Source organism: Vipera berus (genome assembly GCF_964194415.1).
Source record: "Vipera berus genome assembly, chromosome: 1".
NCBI lineage: Eukaryota > Metazoa > Chordata > Lepidosauria > Squamata > Viperidae > Vipera > Vipera berus.
In genome coordinates, this window is record NC_138202.1 from 12,938,413 (window position 1) to 12,958,779 (window position 20,367).

General features: G+C 40.9%; 1 protein-coding gene across 1 annotated transcript in view; it reads left to right on the forward strand.

Moving 5' to 3' along the window:
* Positions 1–558: 558 nt before the first annotated feature.
* The window catches only part of MYO1F (myosin IF), an 87,276-nt gene continuing 67,467 nt past the window's right edge, over positions 559–20,367 (forward strand). Inside the window, exon 1 of the mRNA XM_081312922.1 lies at positions 559–718. Within this exon, the coding sequence (XP_081169048.1) occupies positions 716–718 (3 nt within the window). The 5' untranslated portion in view covers positions 559–715. The remainder of the gene's footprint in view (positions 719–20,367) is intronic.

Consider the following 20,367-nt stretch of genomic DNA (forward strand, 5'->3'; position numbering starts at 1 on the left):
ATCCGCATTTAATTAGTAACTAAGAATTAATCAGTGGAACAACCTGCCTCCAGAAGTTGTGAATGCTCCAACACTGGAGGTTTTTAAGAAAAGACTGGACAGCCATTTGTCTGAAATGGTATAGGACAGGTTCTCCTGCCTGAGCAAGGGGTTGGACTAGAAGACCTCCAAGGTCCCTTCCAACTCTATTATTGTTGTTGTTATTGTTGTTATTATTATTTCTCAGAGAATAACTCCTTTTTAATGGACTGGATAATTAGCACAGCCTCATTTTCTTTTAAAGGACCGCCTTGGTGATAAAGTTTCATATCTGATGAGTCATTTCTGTGAAGATGATAACAACAAGGGTGTTGGGGTGTGTTGTTTTTTTCATACATCCGGATTGATTTTAGCAGAGGTGTTCCAAGACACTCATTTCATCTTATTTTGACAAGCGAGGACACAACCTCTTTTTTTTTTACTTACCCAAAATACGGAAATGAAGGGGAATTAAGCAAAGGGTGTGGGGGATGGGGAATAGAGGAAGTCTACAACTGTGGTTCCATTTCAGTCTTTCTTTCTGTTGCACAAAGAGTTGTTGAAGGACACAAAGCTCGCTTGCTTGCAACTCTGCCATGTCCCCTGGGAAAACTTGGTGAATCAAGACGGTAACTGGCCCATCTTGGTGGTAGGTTAATCTTGGCCACCAAGCTGGAGAGCAGACAGGAAGAAGGCCATGGTAAGTCCCATCAGACCAAAAAACTTGGGTGCAGAGCAGGAGGGTGAGGAATGCATTGTATAAAATCTTGACATCCTATTTGAGCCACTTAAAAAATGGCATTAATGTCCCATCACACCTGGATAGTAAAAGACGAGGATAAGAGGGTATGTTTCCTGCAAAAATGAGCCCAAACATACATGCATTGAGATTTAATATTGCCAGTCCCTTGTAAACATTTGAAAGAAATATTCACATCTATACGACTACTGAACACCAGCTGGAAATTATATCAGGCTGAGATTTGAAGGGCCTGTTTGAAAATCCCACCCAAATCAATTGAACATTCATTTTGGATGGGAGTTATTAGAGTAAACCATAACATTATTTCGCTTTCAGAAATGTGGGGTACTGGGTGAAATTGCCTCTCCTTGTCTTGAGATATTTTTCTTTCTTTCTTTCTTTCTTTCTTTCTTTCTTTCTTTCTTTCTTTCTTTCTTTCTTTCTTTCTTTCTTTCTTTCTTTCTTTTTTCCCTAGTGACAGACAATTGTATCCTGGGTACAATTCCTCAGTTTACATCGTGTGTCTTTCAATTCTGTGATACATTTTGATGGATAAAATAATAGAATATTCATAGATCCTCTGGGGTTTTTTTCCAGTTACTCCAATTTTTGCAAAACCAAAACATTTGGTTAAATGTTATAAGATTTGGGAGACTCTTATCACAAGAAGTTCACACCTAAAGGCTAGAATTCTGCACAATAACTAATCCAATAATTCTGAAATCTCATGAGATCAATTCCATATGATTTCAGCCTTTAGAAATGAAATAAATTATTTATTAAGGGGTCGGTGAGTGGGTTCTGTGGAGGGTCTTAAAAACCATAGGCATCATGCTGTTGATCTCTGTTGCACCACTCTTAAGACTCAAGAGATGGCCATTCTTTGCCTGATGCTTCCTAAAGTATATAATAATGTTGGTCAAGAATTTCTCCAGCCAGGAATCTCCTTTTAGCTGAGTCTCAAATTTTTCCAGCCAATCAGCTGGAGATTAAGATTTTCAAAGTCAAATATATCTAGAGGACATCAAAGTGAAGGAGGCTGATGTTCCACTGCTGGAATTCTAGATCAGAAGGACTATAAACAACTGATAAATTCTTGTGTTCTTTCATCTAGTACAGCTTTTCCCAGAATGTCACTTTTGGATCCTTCCACCATGTTAAATATTGATCCTGCTGAGTGGATTAGGCTAACGTTCTGGAAATCGCAGAGGAAACAGTCCTACACAAACTAAAAGCATTTCCAACCATAAAAAATTGCAAATTTTATTTTGCAAAATTTAACAGCAGCCACTGGTAGAATATACCTGCTAAGAGCCTCACCATTTTAAGGTGAGAATGAAGGGGGATAAATTCCATTGTTTCCAAGCATTCTCCTGTGAATCCAATCCTTACTGAGGTAGCTGAACTACTATATATTTGGGTTCATGAGGATTTGAATTGAGACAAGAGCTTACAAGGTGATCCAAAAATGATCCTTTGTTTAAAAAGAAAGCTTTTATTTTAAAAAAAAATCCCAAGAAAATAAACTGCTAAGACTAAGATAATTTTGTCATCCTTGTCCCTCATGTGCATCTTTTGTACCTTATGTCCTTGGAATTTTTTTTCTTTATTATTATGGTTGGGTTGCAACGTAAGCCAGATGCTTAGGTTAGATTTGGCATTTTTATCCATCTATTTAGTTCTTCCAAGGCTCTGAGGAGGTGGATATTGTTGTTTGATGGCATTAAAGATATCATCACAGGATGTCAGCTGTTCCAAATAAAGCTGCCTTTTGCAATTGACTGATGGTGATTTTGTCAATGCCAGTGATGTTCCAGATGTTTCGGGATTATATCTTTGCTTTCTTTTGCCACAGTCGTTCTACTTCTATTTGCAGGTCCCTATGATCTGTGATTTTCTCCAGTTTTTTTCTCTTCTCTTCTGCTGTCTCCAAGCGCTGCCACATCCAATATCCAGACTTTTTTTGTCTTTCTTATTAATTGTTAAGTCAGGAATGTTATTGGCAGTAGATTCAGTCACGTTACCTCCTCCCCTTTGTAATGAAATAGCACAACCCCAGTTTTTTCACATTGGTGAAAACTAGACCCTTAATCAATTGGATAACAAAGTCATATGAAATGCCACACATGATGCCCAAAGCTCACATGCAATGTCAAAAAGTTCTACATCCCTCAAGAGAATGAGGGAGTGAATCAGGGTTGTTGTTGTTTTTAAATCGAAGGAAGTAAAGTTTGGATCCGCTCTTCATACAGAGCTGCATTTTAAGGCCAGCTCTGCAAGCTAGTTTCCTGGAGCAGGCCGGGTGTGCCTTTTTGATGTTTTAATGCCTTACACAACATTGCTAGTTTAGAAATGTGATTGCTTGAGGCTGGTTTCTTGCTGGCTTTTAGTCTTTTCGAAACTGACCTGGGAAATGGCAGAGCACAACTTTCGCAAACTCCATCCTCCCCCTTCCAGCAGTTCTCCTTTTTCCCTTCCTTTTACTGACGCTCTTCAAACCACAAGTGTCAAAACTCAGAAGAAGGTGATAAATGATGCTTTGCAAGCTGCAGGCCTAACATTCTCAGTGTCCCAGTGCATCCAGGAAGGTCCTTTTGGCTTTTGGTCTGTCCGTGTCTAGCATTTTGTTATCCAAATTTAACCCAGAGGTACAATTCAGTAATTTTAAGGTTTGCGGGCTATTCAGATAGACATAACAGAATGACAATAATGGAGTTGGAAGGGACCTTGGAGATGTTTCTAGTCCAACCCCTTGCTCAAGCAGGAAAACCTGTACCATTTCAGACAAAGGATTGTTGAATCTCTCCTTAAAAACTTCCAGTGTTGGAGCATTCACAACTTCTGGAGGCAGGTTGTTCCACTGATTAATTGTTCTGTCAGAAAATTTCTCCTTAGTTCCAGGTTGCTTCTCTCCTTGACTGGTTTCCAGCTGTTGCTTCTTATCCTGCTTTCAGGTGCTTTGGAGAATATGTTGTGGCTTCTTTGTGGCAGTCCCTTAGATACTGGTACACTGCTACCATGTCACCCTAGTTCTACCTTTCATTAACCTAGACCAGGCATGTCAAACCCGTGATGTCACGTGATGTCGCGCAATGTATCACGACTTTTTCCCCACTGCTGGCAATAGGGTGGGCACGGTTTTGGCATGGCGCATCTGGCCTGTGGGCCAGCAGTTTGACATGCCTGACCTAGACATACCCAATCTTAATATTTTTTAGCCTCCAATCACCTAATTACCTTTGTTGCTCTTTCTCTCTTTAAAATGAGGCAATCTGCTCATTTTAAATGAGTGTTGCTCAACCTACCTGGAGGCAGAGGAGATACTCAGTCTTGATAGTATCAAGGTGGAGATGTTTGTGTGCAATTCTAGTTCTGACTGGTTCCTTGCGATGGAATTGTGTTATGCCAAGGATCATACAACACACCAAGCCATAATGTGGATTGCTTGTTTATGATTTAGCTTGCTAAGGGCAAATGGAGCTAAATGTTGTTCACAAAAGTATAAGAGTTGGAAATTTAGTTGCAGATGGGACCCACCCTTCAGTTTGTCTTCTCAGGCCTAAGAGAGTGTGGCTGGTGTTATCACTATTTTATTGGAGTGAACTCGGGGAAAATTGGGGGAGCTGCATTGGTGGGGTTTGGGCAGATATAATGAGGAAAAAAGTGTCTTACTCTTTGCAGTGGTTTAAAGTCGGGGCACCAGATCACTAAAGGATCTTTTCATTGAATGAAACTTGAGCAAATAAAATTTGGGGAGAGGATATGCCTTTGGACACATTAGGGATTTAGCTTTAATTTCCTAGGACAAAAAAAGGCTATGTTTCAGAGGCCTTCCAAAGTGGGCAACACTACAACTAGTGGTGTCTGCTCAATAATACCAAAATGACACGGTGATTACAGGGTACATCCTACCTCTAATTCCATATTGCTAGGCTGCTGAAAGCCAAACGTTATGCTCATAGCAAGCCAAGGCTCATAAGAATGAGATGAGTTCTCAAGCTAAGTCAATTTGGTTCATCTATGTACTTCTAAAACTCTTTTGTCTGTTTGTCTGTTTATAGCCATCAACTGAGCAAAGCAGGGTATCATAGGGCAAGAATTTTTGAGTCAAGGTACCTCAAGTGGGCTAACTTTAAGAATGTGTCCAAAATCTGGGACCCATGAGATTTGCATTTCAAAGATCTTCAGATCAGCTTTATTGGCAAAGTTGTGGATGCTGAAGCATCTCTGAATCACCATACCCACATGATCATGATTTATGATGCTTCCTGGCAGCTTCTCACAAACAAAGTCAATGGGGAAGTCAGAAGGAAATTGCCACTTGTTCCTACTCCCACAACTTTTTTGTACTTGGTTATTCGATTTCTGCTTAGATAAGGCAATTTCTCTGAAATGATGACCGGGGGAGTCATGCATTGTCTATACTAAGCTTTAATGGCTATTTTTGATTTAGTGTCTTTTGTGCTTTGCTTGATAGTCCATGATATGGCTTAGCATGTTCAGTACATTTAGAAAATGACTTATTGCACAAATCATACTTAAATAATGGTTTACTGTGATGGCAAAGTCCAAAGACAATGTAATGGTCTATGGGAATATCCTTGAGAGAAAGAGAAAGTAGAGCCACACACAGTCCAAGAGATTGTCTCTTTAGAATGGTGTGTGAATGTTGTTTATGTGCCTGTTGATGGCTTATTTGTCTAAGTGCCAGAATTCCAGGTATACTCTAGTGTTTTTGGACTTCACTTGGTCTAGGATATTCACAGTTTTGTAGTTGAAACTATGGTTAAGTATGTCCATGTAGTGTGTCATTAAAGAGTTTCCATCATGTTTTCTGACTGCTGTTTGGTGTTCTTGAATGTGCTCTGCTAACCATCAATAGGCATGTAGAGATAAACAACATATACATACCATTCAAAAGAGACAATCAAAAAGCTAGAAAGGAAGGAAGAAGACCAAAGCATCTCCTCACTAGCAATCACTACTCACATAAGCAGGGATTAACTCAGAAATTAATACCAGATCAACAAGTAAGCAGTAAACAATACCCCAGTCTAGGAACTACCAACTCAGACAAACAGTAAACAAAAGACTAATCAGGAATCTAAAGAAGAAAACAACACTTCCACCAACCCTGAGCAGAAAGCAACCCATCTAGCATTGATGATGTTATGTACTTAGTTGGATGACAAAACATCGTATAGTATGGAACTCATTGTTGCTAAACTGGAGATGACCACAAACTTGGATGGTTTTTTAAAAGGGATGGAATTAATGTGTGGCGAAGTGGATGGTGATGATGGTGGTGGTGATGATGATATCCACTCATTCATGTCTGACTTGTGGTGATTGTATGGGAGAAGTGTCTACAGAAGCCCACTGGTCTTAAAGATTTGATTTTATCTCTAGTATTGGAGACCATGCCTCTAAATTCCACTTGCTGAGGAGAGAGGTTGCTTTCCATCTGCTGACTGTGGCCACCTCCAAGGTATCTGATTGGCTGCTACAAGAAAGAAAGGTCACTCTGTAGGGACATCATTGGTCCCCAAACCACATTGTTTCTTCACTTAAACTGGGACATCAGTTTCTTGGCTGTTTCTATCGCTCTACTTCTATCTTTCAAATTTGCAGTTGATCTACAATTGCTCTAGTGCAGGGGTCCCCAACCCCTGGTCTGTGGACCGGCACTGGTCCACAGCAGCATGCCAGCAAGCAGACTGCACAAACAAGCAAAGCTCCATCCTCAGGATGCAGGCAGTATTCAAAACCATACCCCCTCTGGTGAACGGAAAAAACATTCTCCGTGGCACCGGTCCCTGGTGCCCAAAAGTTTGGGGACTTCTGCTTTAGTGTTCCCCTCCATATTGGTCAGCTACTTTTTCTATAATCTTTCCTCAGTGCCAGATCTTAACACACCGGTGATACAAACATGGATCTCAGTTCAGTGTACCCACAGTAAAAAATAATGACAATAAAGGTCATCTTATCTTAACTGGGCTCTCCCCCAGCCTTGAAACAAAAAGCAACACAATTTTAGTTTTATGAGACATTTTCCAAGTGATTGAAAACCTTTTCATCTTCAGAACATGAATAGAGATATATGAAAAACCATTTAACAAATTCATTTCGCTCTCTGCATAACCTTTCTCATAATTAACATTAAGAATAGATTCACACATTACGCATAGTTGGTGTTGTTAAACCATAGCTGTAAAACAAACTATAGTAGCCTGATTCCTATCATAAAGGAACAGATGCATCATGTGAGACACATGCGGTCATTAACTCCACAGACAATTGTCCACATTAACTACATTTAATCCACATTACAGTATAATGCAGTGTTTCATATCTTGGCAATTTTAAAATGAGTGGACTTCACTCCAAGAATTCATATAGCCAGCAAGGCTAGCTGGGGAATTCTGGGAGTTGAAATTCACAGGCCTTAAAGCTGCCAAAGTTGCAAAACCCCACATAATGAAAATGAAATGAAATATATTAATTATTATCCTGGCCCCACCCCCAAAAATTTAGCTTGTATCCCTCTAATTCACCATTCAGAAATCTAGCATGGCTTTCAGGCAAGATAAATCTGTGCACTCTGGCCATCAGCTATGGTTTACAAATCACAGGATTGGGATGTACAGCTCCCATTAAATAAAAACCAAACAAACTGTATCATGATTCAGTGTGATCTAATGAGAACCAGATGACATTGTTTTTCAGTGCATTAATGGGACAGGGTAATCTGTACTTCATAATATTGTTAATTCTATAAATGCATTAAGCCAGGAATTCTAAAACAAAACAAAAATGGAGTTTTGGAACTTTATAAAAGAAATATTCTCATTAGAAATGGGCAGCTAAAGATTCAAATTTAAAATTCACACTTTAATGGCAATACTTGTTTACTTTAGCTCAATTCCCAGAATCAAACCTTTCTTGCAGTTATTTTGAATCGATATTTGCTTTTTAAAGCAGCAACTGTATAAAATCCTAATTTTTGCTATAAGCTTGCCCAAACCAAACAAGAGTGAATTCAGCTTCAGGGGAATGTGCACCCCCATATTGGAACCTGTTTTCAACTTGCTCCCAACTTGCTGGTTTGTCTAGATCAGGGCTTTTCAGCCAGTGGTACGGATACCACCTGTGGTACATTGGTACCTGGCAGGTGGTACGCAACCATCCTAGAAAAGTGGTAGTGGGGAAGGGGAATGGCAGCATCGCACAAGCCTGAGCGAGAGACGGCTGGAGCTGCAGGGCTGTCAGGGCTCAGTGGAAGCACCAGGATCAGCGCCAGGCTCCAGCTGGAGCTCGGCACTGATCCTGGCACTTCTGAGCCCAGAAGAAGCACCAATCAGCTGGAATGTTGCAGCATCCCCAGGGTCTTGTGATTTACATTCAGATGCTGGGCAACTGATTCATATTTATGATGGTCACTTGAAGTGACCAAAACCTGCTGCAACCACCCAGCAGATGGGAGGAATAAAAACCAAACACCCCCCACCCACCCCCGCTGCCAATCCTCAACAGAAATGCTCACAATGAAAAACTCGGACAGGAAGAAGAGCGCCACTGAGTGGGCAGACAGGGGTCTTGCTCAGCTGTGGCTTGGGGGGCACTTTTTTCAGTGCCATTGTAACTTCGAACAGTCGTAAGTTGAGGACTACCTGTACTTCTTCACTTTTTCCTTCTTTTTTTCCTGGTAATCAAGTTTTTGACACCTTGCTAGGCGACTGGTAGTACTTAGATATTGCCATATCCTAAAAGTGGTACAATGGGTGAAAAGGTTGAAAAGCCCTGGTCTAGACAGAATGAGAGCAAGTTCTTACAGTATTCCTGCTTTGCATGCACAACACACAGAGGACAGGACCAAAGAGGAGAGATGCAGACTCCAGCAAATAGTTAGGACTGCAGAAAAAACAACTGCAACCAGCCTGCCTTCCATAGAAGACCTGTATAATGCGTGGGTCAGAAAAGAGGGCTGAGAAAATATTTATAACCCCCCCCACATCCTGGACATAAATCATTTCAACTCCTTCCCTCCGGATGCCGCTGTAAGGCATTACTACAGAAACAACTAGACACGGACACTTTTTTCCCTGGTGCTATCACTCTGCTGAACACCTAATCCTTACAGTATTGTCTTATGTCTGAGTACATTTGCCCATGTTGTATACCTGTAGTATTATTATTATCCTTCTCATCTTCTTTACTACCCCGTCTTGTTGTTGTTGTTATGTTGCTTTGCATGTGGACTGAGAGCTTCTGCACTGGAGACAAATGCCTTGTGGGTCTAATCACACTTGGCCAAATAAAATATTGTCTTCTCTTCTCTTCTCTTCTCTTCTCTTCTCTTCTCTTCTCTTCTCTTCTCTTCTCTTCTCTTCTCTTCTCTTCTCTTCTCTTCTCTTTTCTCTCCTCTCCTCTCCTCTCCTCTCCTCTCCTCTCCTCTCTCCTCTCTTCTTTTTTCCTCTCTCCCATCCCATCCCATCCCACTCCACTCCGTTCCATTCCGTTCTGTTCTGTTCTATTCTCTTCTATTCTATCCCAATGTTGCAAACCCCTCTTAAATTTTCATGCAACAATTTGGAAGACCATGTTCAGTTTGAGGACCCCTAATTAATTAAATTACTTACTATTAGCCCTATTCTGTACACCAGACTAGGGACCAAAGTTATGAATACTACTAACATTTATATGATACAGTATCCTGCAACTTTGAATGTACATCCCCTCTACCTGCCTTTATCTACAAGAGAAGAGTCTAAGACTCTAAGAACTCTACCCTGGACTATCTTATTGAAATTTCTTTTATTGGACTATTGCCATGCTTGTGGACCTTCCTCCTGCTCGTAACTCAAGGACTACTGTAAGGGTAGTCACAAATCGGGACCTAGTAGCACCTTGTTAACTTACCTTTAACTAACTTATTAATTAGTCTTTTGAACTTTCAGATTTCATAAGCTTTCATGAACTACAGTTCACCATCAAATGCATGGAGTGGCTAAACCGATGTAGGATTTAAATTGAGATAAGGAGGGGGGAAAGGGGCAGAGAGAGGAAGACAGATTACAAGTCCCTTATTGATGTTTTAAAAGCTCATTGCATTTCTTCAGAACTTTATGAGATGATCTGAAATCTTTTGATGTGTGGGAGTTGAGCAATCTCATGCTTAATCATGCTGTTAAATTTTCTTTTTTTGTCCCAAATAGATCTGCCAATAGGTGTCCTGAGAGGTCGAAAGCTTTGGTATTGTTGTTGTTGTACAGTTGCTAAGTTGTGTCTAACTCTTTTCGACTTCATAGACCAGGGGTGGGGAACTACAGCCCCTTTATGACTTGTAGACTTCAACTCGCAGAAATCCTGAGTCAGCCATGCTCCCTACCCGTCATAGACCATAGCATGCTAGGCTTCCATCCTCCACTGTCTCTTGGAGTTTGCCCAAATTCATGTTCATACTTTGGCATTACTTTGTCCTTATTTTGAGTCCGAATCTCACACTTGTGGTCAACTATTCTTTTGTGCAAAGTTTGGTCTGCTTATTTTGCACAAAATAGAATAGAATAGAATAAATCTTTATTGTCAAAGTACAACTATGTATACATTGAGATTAGCTGAGCCTCCCTTTGTGCTCCCACCCCCCAACACACAGTGACAACAAACCCTCCATCTTACTACACCATGTGAACCAACTACACCACACACCGGCCTCCCAAGTCAATTCTGCATAAAATTCACACAAGTTATTTCTCATTCAAAAGCCTAACAGCCCACGGATAAAAGGTGTTTTTCAGCCTGTTGGTGCGGCTGGCTATACTCCTATATCTCCTACCCGATGGTAGGAGAGTAAAGAGATACCGTCCAGGGTGTGAGTCGTCCCTGAGAATTCTCCTCACTCTTCCAAGGCAATGAGCCCTGGCGATGTCATCCGGTGTCAGGGAACAGCCCACAATGTCTTGTGCTGTACTCACCACCCTCTGTAATACTTTCCTATCCATGGCTGTCAAACCAGCATACCAGACCACAATACCATACGAGAGGACGCTCTCTATAGTAGACCGGTAAAAGAGGGTCATTAGCCATTGTTCTACCCTGTTCTTCCACAAGACCCTGAGAAAGTGAAGCCTCTGTTGGGCCTTTCTAGCCACCTGGGTTGTATTAACTTTCCAGGTCAGATCTTCACAGAAGTAGACTCCCAGAAATTTAAAGGAGGAAACTCTCTCCACATAGCCCTCCCCAGTGTAAAGTGGGGCAGGTTCCTCCTTTTTCCTCCGGAAGTCTAGCACCATCTCTTTCGTCTTGCCGATGTTCAGGTACAAGTTGTTGTTACTACACCATATGGATAGTTTTTGTACCTCCGCCCTGTATGCTGTCTCATCCCCACCTGTAATGAGACCCACCACAGTTGTGTCATCTGAGAACTTAATTATCGCAGTGGATGGGTCAGATGATACACAGTCATATGTGTATAAAGAGTACAGGTAGGGGCTAAGCACACAGCCCTGTGGCGAGCTAGTGCAAAGCTTCAGGGGGGTGGACAAGGCAGACCCAACCCTCACTATTTGTAACCGGTCCCTGAGAAAGTCTTGAATCCAATCGCAGATGGCGGGGGAGAATTTCAAGTCAGTCAGCTTCTTGATGAGAATGCTCAGCAAAATGGTGTTGAAAGCCGAGCTATACAGTAGTCAACAAAAAGCATCCTGACATAACTTCCAGGTTTCTCAAGATGACTTGCTACAGAGTGTAAAACAGTAGCTATGGCATTGTCTGTCGACCTATTTCCCCTATAGGCAAATTGATGTTTATCAAAATCCAGTGGGAGGCATGTCCTGAGATGTTGGAGAACCAATCTTTCGAAGCATTTCATGACTACAGACGTTAATGCAATAGGTCTGTAGTCATTCAGGCACTCAACTGCAGTTTTCTTGGGGACTGGGACAATGGTAGCTGCTTTCAAGCATGATGGTACACATGCCGTTTGCAAGGAGATGTTAAAAATCCTTGTCAGGACCCCAGCTAATTGATCGGCACAATTCCTAACCACTATCCCCAGCACCCCGTCTGGGCCTGCGTCTTTGCTGGGATTCACAGCCTTCAATACAGCTCTCACTTGGTGTTCACATAGGGTGAGTGGCTGAGAATCAGAAGGCCGGCCAGCAGAGGCTACGGGGTCTGGTCTTTTTACCTCATAGCGAGCGAAGAAGATATTCAGCTCCTCAGCCAACGAGGCATCGGTGTTAATCATGCTCCTTGTACTGCCCTTGGGCATTGCTGGAAGACGACAGCCTATATCAGAGGGTTGAAAAAGCAAGTGAAGGATGCAAATAGTCCTTGATATATGATAGTAATGGACCCTGCCCATTACAGGTAGTTCTCAACTTGCGACCACAGCTGAGCCCAAAATTTTTGTTCCTAAGTGAGACAGTTTTTTAAAGGAGGTTTGGCCTATTTTACAACCTTCCTTGCCACAGTTGTTAAATGGTTCGCTGCAGTTAAGTTAGTAACACAGTTGTTAAGTGAATCTGGCTTCCCCATTGATATTGTTTGTCAGAAAGACACAAAAGGTGATCACATGAGTCCGGGACACCACAACCATCATAAATACTATATGAATCAGTTGCCAAGCATCTGAATTTTGATCATGTGACCATGGGGGATGCTGCAACGGTTATCAGTGTGAAAAGCAGTCATAAGTCACTTTTTCCAGGTCATTGTAATTTCGAACGGTCACTCAACAAACTGTTGTAAGTCAAGGACTGCCTGTACAGTCATATGGGTTGATCACATGACCAACCTGATTTTATGCTCTCTCTTTTTTTTTCCGCAGCAGTCATAAAAGGCACACCACAATCATTCAGTAAACCCTCTGTCTGCTGTGTTGTGGTTTTGTCAAAAAACCAAAAGTAAATTCTACTTTTCAGCAAAACCATCATTAAATGTGATCAAATGACCGTAGGATGCTGCAAATAGCCATAAATTTGACTATGTGGCCGGTTGCCCAAAGTGCAGTCAGATGACTACAGGGAGGGGGGGGGAATGATCATTAGAACTTCAGAACTGAGTCAAAAATCTCTTTCTAAAGGTAGGCTGTAATTTGAACAGTCACTAGGAGACTGGTTATAAATTGAGGACCATGTGTAGTCATGGCCCCTATTTTTACATTCTGTATTTGACATGATTAAGACCCATAAAAATGAACAGAGCTTGGAACTGTCCAAGTTAAAACATGGTGCATCTTAGCAAGGATTTTCCTTCCTCGTGATGACATGATAATCTGAATTCCATTTACATTTGACTGATATTTCCCATATTAGCATCACCTGCAGATTTTATGCAGACTGAGGTTTCTTCCTTCCTCTCTTTGGAGGTAATGCTGATGTCACGGAGAATACTGATGGAAGAGTCAAACTCAAGTTCCTTTTTTAAATATAATTAACTGTACTAAAGATTTTAAGAAAGAAGATAAAGTCTAGTGCATTTTTATCGTAAGGAAAAGAAAAGAAGAAGAAAAGAAATCAGACAGAGCTAAAAGTGCAGGAAAGGGGGGAAAACGGTAAAAGAAAATAGGAAAAAAAGAATGTGTGTGTTTGTGTGTGTGTGTGTCTATGTCTGTGTACACACACATATACATATATATACACAGTGCTTTTTTGTAAAAGAAAAAGGTGCCGGAACTTACTCATGTCATACAAACCGCCTTGCCTACCCTACAAGGTTCCATCCAAAAAAGGTGCCGGAACTCCGTTCTGAGCGTTCTATGAGGAAAAAAGCCCTGTATATACACACACATACATAGACACACACATGTGGGAGAAGACCAGGGGAGGACATATGTCTTAAGTGTTTCTTTACTGATGCACCAGGTTGGCCCAAATATGGGAAGAAGAAAGCTTTTCCCTGTATCAGCTGACAAAGTGAGAAAGAGCCTGTGGCCTAGAGGTCAACACAGCTGCCTAGCGTGCAAGCAGCCCAGGTTTGAATTTCAGAAGGGTGTGGCTGGCTGATGAGAGCTAAATATCTCGAAATAGCTATACCAGTCTCCCTTTGTTGGCAATCCAAATTTAACATAAAAATGACTGTATATATAGAAGTCACGTTCAGTCTCCTTTACAGCAGTCCAGTTTAATTGGCTGTGGTGAGTTGTCTGGAGGTAGAGTGGATTATCTTGCACTCAGAACTTTGTACTAACAAAGTGTTATATTTGAGAAGGATACATAGCTTTGATATGCAGGCAGTCCTCGACTTACGACAATCGTTGCTAAGCAAGGCGGTTGTTAAGTGAGTCGTACCCAATTCTATGACCTGTTTCACGGCAGTTGTTAAGTGAATCAGTGAGGTAATTAAGTGACTCAAATGTTGTTAAGTGAATCTGGCTTCCCCCATTGACTTTGCTTATCAGAAGCTACCTAGGAAAGTTGCAACTAGGGATCACACAACTCCAGGATAATGCAACCATCATAAATACAGGACAATTGCCAAGGGCCCAAATGTTGATGGTGTGATGGTGATAGGTGTGAGGACCCATTGTCATTTGTTTCAGCACCACTGTAACTTTGAATGGTCACTAAACAAATGTAACTTTACTTTATAACTTTATTGTCACTTTGAATGTACACCAATCGGCATACATCAAAATGAAATTTCGTTGCATACAGCTCTCAAAGGGTCACCACCTCCGATATATACTTCTTGTTCGTGGCCCGCTCAAATTTCACATTGTCCATTTTAGTCTCTAGGGAGTGAACGATGGCACACAGGACAGATGAAAATGGGCTCCATGTGGATTAGCCCTCAAATTCGCTTGTATTCTGACAACCTCGCCTTCTTTCCTTTTTCTGATCCTGACTCTTCCACCTTTTCCTTAAAGAGGCCTTGCTTCTTTTCGCCCCTGGAGCACGCTCCTCCAAAAGCCTCTCTCTCTTCCTCTGGGCCTGCCGACAGCCTTATCCAGTTCCTTTGCTCCATAAGCTCCAGGTCCTCTCCTCCTCTGCCTCCTCTGGAAACAGCCCTGATTTGCAATACAATCCATCACTGGGCCAGCAGTCAGATCTTGCTGCTGGTAGAACAAATTCAAACAGTGCCAACAACTTTTAACAGTCTCACCAACAGTTCCAAAACAACTGGAAACTCACCATGCCAGCAAAGATTGTCGGTCGTATGTCGTATGTTACCTTAGTTCCACCATGTTGCTCAAACACATTAAAATTTCCTGATCATGTGGCCTATAGCCCTTACTATCCCTCCCAAAAGTATTTGCCTTCAAGAGCCAATGCAGCCGCAGCCATTCCAGGCGCCGCCATGTACCTAATACACCTTCCTCCTCCTATTTTCCCCTCAACAACAGCCCTGTAAGGTGGGTTTATCTGAGCAAGTGTGACAGGCCCAAAGTATCAGAGAATATTAAGAGTTACAATGAATGCCAATTTTCCGATGGCTGTTATGGAGGTTGATTATTAAAATCAAATAATAATAATAATTTAATTGCACAAACTGACTACAAGCAACAGCACAAAAAAGTAGCAACAATGGTGCATTAGAAGATTTGTAAGAAATACCGTTTTTCTGCTAGCAAGAACTAGTGGGGCCATAAAATAGAGAAAATCATAGTAAATGAAGAGGAAGATTAAAGTATTCTGGGATTTTAGAATTCAAATAGACAGGCACCTGCCACATAACACCCCAGATTTAAAAAATGTTGATAAGAAAGTCAAAAAAAATTCTAGATAGTAGATATGGCAGTATCTAGAGACAATGGAATAAAAGAGCAAGAACTGGAAAAAATCATAAAATACAAAGACCTGCAAATAGAAATAGAATGACTGTGGCAAAAGAAAGCAAAGATAGTAGCAATAGTAACAGGCACCTTGGGTGCAATCCCAAAACAATTGGAGCACCATTTGAACACTATCAGCATTGACACATTCACCCTCAGTCAATTGCAAAAGGAAGCTTTACACAAAATAGCTTACATCCTGCGACAATACTTCTAACACCATCAAAACATCAATATCTGCCTATCCCGGGTCCTTGAGGAAGACTTGATAGGTGGATAAAAATGCCAAATCCAGCCAGAACATCTGGCTGACTGTGTGTCGAACCATAATCATAATAATTTATTAAATCTGTAAATCACCCAACTCTCAACAACTCTTGAGTTCTTCAATCAAATAAAAAAATAATATTAACATAATTTAAGAAGGAAAACGATATAATAAGAATAAGGATAAAAGGGGAAGGCATAATGAAGCAAAGGGTCTCACTCTTCCCATCAACCCTCATGCCCAATGACCTGGTCTTCAGGAACAGGAGAGAGTGGCTCTCATCTGGATTTCAGGCCTCAGAGAAGGTGTGATTCTCTGACACAATCACCAAATGAATTTAGACAAGTGTTTATTTTACCTGATCAGCTTCCAGGTGTTTGGATTATGACTTCCGGAATTCTCAGCAACCATGCTTCTAGAGCAGGGGTCCCCAACCCCTGGGCTGCAGCCCACTACCAGGCCTTGAGCCTTTCAGAACCGGGCTGAGGAAGTGGCGGCTGAATGCGTGCGCATCCCCACTTCCACAAGCAGCAGCCGACCGCCTGCATGTGCGCTTCATTTGTGCAAATGAAGCTATGTGGTTTGTCTGTTGGGATACATAGAACCATTCCCTCTCCACCTCACCCCCCCCAACTCTGTTCTAGAGAATTCTGGGAATTTGAAGGCATTTCTGGAAGTTGAGTTACGACCATAATGGACTCTGCCCATTACGTTCAAAATAGCAATAGCAATAGCACTTAGACGTGTATACTGTTTCATAGTGCTTTACAACACTCTCTAAGACAGGGGTGTCAAACTGGCGGCCCGTGGGCCAGATGCATCATGTCAAAACTGCGCCCACCCCATTGCTGGCAATTGGGAAAAAGTCGTGATATGTTGCGACATGTCATGTGATGTTGCGAGTTTGACACCCCTGATAAGAGGTTTACACAGTCAGTATATTGCCCCCAATAATTTTAATTCTCAGTTTACTGACCTCAGAATGATGGAAAGCTGAGTCAACCTTAAGCCTGTCAGGATCAAACTCCTGGCAATGGGCAAACCACTGCACCACCAAGGCTCTTTTCATAAGTTGTAACAATGGTAAAATGGGTTGGTCACAAGAGTAATCTGTTTTTATGACATTTTTATGCGCTTGTTAAATGAACCCATTGTTCACTATGACACAGTGTTGCCCCAAAACGGAAGTCAATGCCCCTTTTCAGCAAAACTGTCATAAAATATGGTCATGTGACTACGAGATCCTGCAAATGGCTGTAATGCAGCTGTGGTGCAATGTGTCCAAAGTATGGTCAATATTGGGGGGTGGGGGGGCGGCGCAGGGGGGACAACCATCAGAACTTCTATTTCTTATGTCCCCTGTAGGTCATAATTTTGAACTCTCGCTATGCGACCAGACATAAGTTGAGGACTACCTGTAGATACACTCCTACATGGACTTCCAGAGTCTCACCAGGTCCTGCTTTCCCAGTTCTTTCCCACCAGCCTCTGGATTGTGCTCCAGTTAGTAAAATCATGCAAGACAAGCGATGAGATACAAATCGCTGTTTTTATGCCTCATCCTGAACAAAGATTTTTAAAAATCAGATGTCAATTCTCCCTAGTTTTGGTCCTGGCTGGCATCTAATCCTCATACGGCTCAAGACTGTGCAAGATAAAAGTATTCTGGGCAGTGACTTGAAAAGTTTAGCAATTATTTTTTTTACTGCCTTCTTAGCTCCTCTCTGAAAGAGTGAATCCAACCAGCTTATTTGTCAGTGCACTGGGTGGTCAACACAGGATGTGGCATCTTTATTTTCAGTATCCTGCATAAACTCTTCAGCCTATATTGTTTGCAGCAACAATGAAGAAGCCCAGGCTTTTGAATATGCAGGCCAGTCATTTGCAAAGGAGATGAATAAGCCTGAACAAAATAAATTCACAGTAAGGGCTGCAAAGAGGAAGTGCTTGCTTTAAATTTATCTTTTATGTTAAATCAGATGCTGAGAAACATTGCTGGTGATGCTGAGCTGAAATCTTTTCTATCCATCCTTGTTGGTAAATAGATACATCTCATGAATTTCAGTGTCCCCTCTCTGCAAGTCTCTTGTCTCACTGATACTTGCCTTGTTTCAAGCCTCTGCCATTGCATGACTTCTCTCCAAAGTAAGCTGGCTGGGAAGGTTTCAAATGCTGATTATGAGACCCCAGGATTCTGCAACCATCATAAATACATGCCAGTTGCCAAGCAACCAAATTTTGATCGTATCACAATGGGAATGCAGCAATGGTCGTAAATGTGAAAATGGACAAAAGTTCACTTTTTTCAGTGCCGTTGTAGCTTCAGTCACTAAACAAATGGTCATAAGTCAAGGACTACCTGCATTCTTACTGGTTAAGGAATACCTTAAATCAGTCTCACTCATCACTCATTCACCTGGCCGCATTCCTCCAATTTTCTTGCTATCCCCACATCCTCAACCAAGTCCTGCCTGTCAAGAATTTCTGATCTTGACTTCCAGTTCGCCGCCGTGGCCGCCGCAGACATTTGGAAGGCAAGCTCCATCTTCCACTTCCGATTTCCCTTCCCTAGGGGACCCTGGAAAGGGTCGAAAATCACCCTGTAGGGGCAATGAGCAAGGAGGCGGCAGCCCTTCTTGATCGCAGGAAGGCAGCAGCCCTTCCGCTCGATCTGGGGCAGCTCTCCAAACTGGTGGAGGAAAGACCAGCCATAGCAATATGGCCCACCATTAGGCTGCAGACAGCCGAAGTCAAATTCACTATCAAGCACTTCGAAAGCAATGCGGATGAAACTGGATAAGATTTGATCCTCTTTACCCTAAGTACCTTCTTTTCCTGCAAAAGCTGCTTGAAATAGCTATCCCCCTGTGAGGAGAGAGGGAAGGAAATTTCTATCCCACCCTCTAAGAATAGCGGCGTCTGACTACCCAAGGGAATCAAAGCATTAAAGAGAACAATTTTAATCTAATTGGATTTATATGTTCCTGAAACTTGGGGACCAAAAATTTTCCTACTTTTACTGGAGACTCTTGTTTTTATCTACAAAAACGAAATAAAATTGGAAAAAGGATTAGAAAAATTTTGGACTTAAAAAACCTTAAATGGCATCGGTGACATCTTGTGGCGAAGTTTGGCATTACAATTTGTTATTTCCTAAAAGAGACTTGGTTTGAAGCCCTGACTTAGATAAGACTATCCTGACCTTGGCACCACCTGTGAGAGACTTAGCTGTAAGAGAACAGCTGGGCGGCATAATTGGCCTACTTGAATTGTGAATGTAAACCCTTACTGACTTTTGCTTGATAAACAACTTTAATTAGAAAGACTATTTATAAATACATGAAAGAGATGGATGAAGACTAGGAAAAGATTCTTTCCATGCTGAAAGCAATGATGAAACCATTCTTTCAGCCTGTGATAAAATAAGACCTAAAATAAAAGATCAAGACACCAGCGTAGATATACAAATCCAAACTTTGACTACAACCAAAGAACCAACAATGCAGAAGATAACAGAAGTGAAACAATCAAATATTAAGACAGAGGACTCAATTGACCAACAAATACAGCTGATGGAAAATCCAGAAAAGGAAATGACAACATTGAAAATGGAAATGCCTTTCTATATAAAACAGAAGAAATTTGAGAAAGAAGAAGAACAGATTGAACTGAAGACAAATATATCAGAGAAAGCATGGGGAACTGGAATAATAGGGAGACAATTTAACGAATACAAATGGGCTAGTCCTTCCAGAAAACTGGCAATCAAATGGTCTCGTTTATTTCAAATAACATATATAATAGAGGGAGATCTATTTGATGATCTAAAAGCACTGATATGGAAGCCTAGTTGGCAAAGGAAGAAAGCCAGAATAAGGTTGAAGAAAATTGGGGTTTTGACTTGTTACAGGGGATTTCATAGTATCAATTAGAGGGTTAAAGGGAGATGTTGAGATAAGGGGAATTTTGGTCATTAGATTTAAAATACTTGGAAATCAGTTGAAAATAAGGGTTTTATTTGTTTAATATTTAAAAATTAGACCTAAAAAGGAAAAAAAAATAATTATTATGAATGTTTGATTTATTGATTAACCTAAGCAATATATATATAATGGTTTTGATTTATTAAAGGGGATATTGTATTATTAAGTAAATAGTTTAATATGGTGGGAAATAGATAACTTTTAGGAAATAGAACAAGATTATATGCAAATAGATAAAATGTGTATTCTGGATATTATATTTTGTTATGAAGTGAGATAAGGGAAATGTTGGTTACCCAAAGTCTGAAAATTATAAATATTAAAGGTTAAATTGGAATATTGATGAGAAAATAAAAATTTAACAGGATATGGATTGCTTATGAAGGCTGAATGTAAATAAGATATTTATAAGCCAAAAAATTATTGATAAATGTAATAATGAGGTTTTTATTGAGTTGATATAATTAGAACTGTACTAGCTTGAATATGAGACAGTAAATATTAAGGGGAAAAGAGAAGAAATATCTGATGTTGTAACCTGAGATTTGCACTAAAGATTTTGTTATTGAATTATTGATTA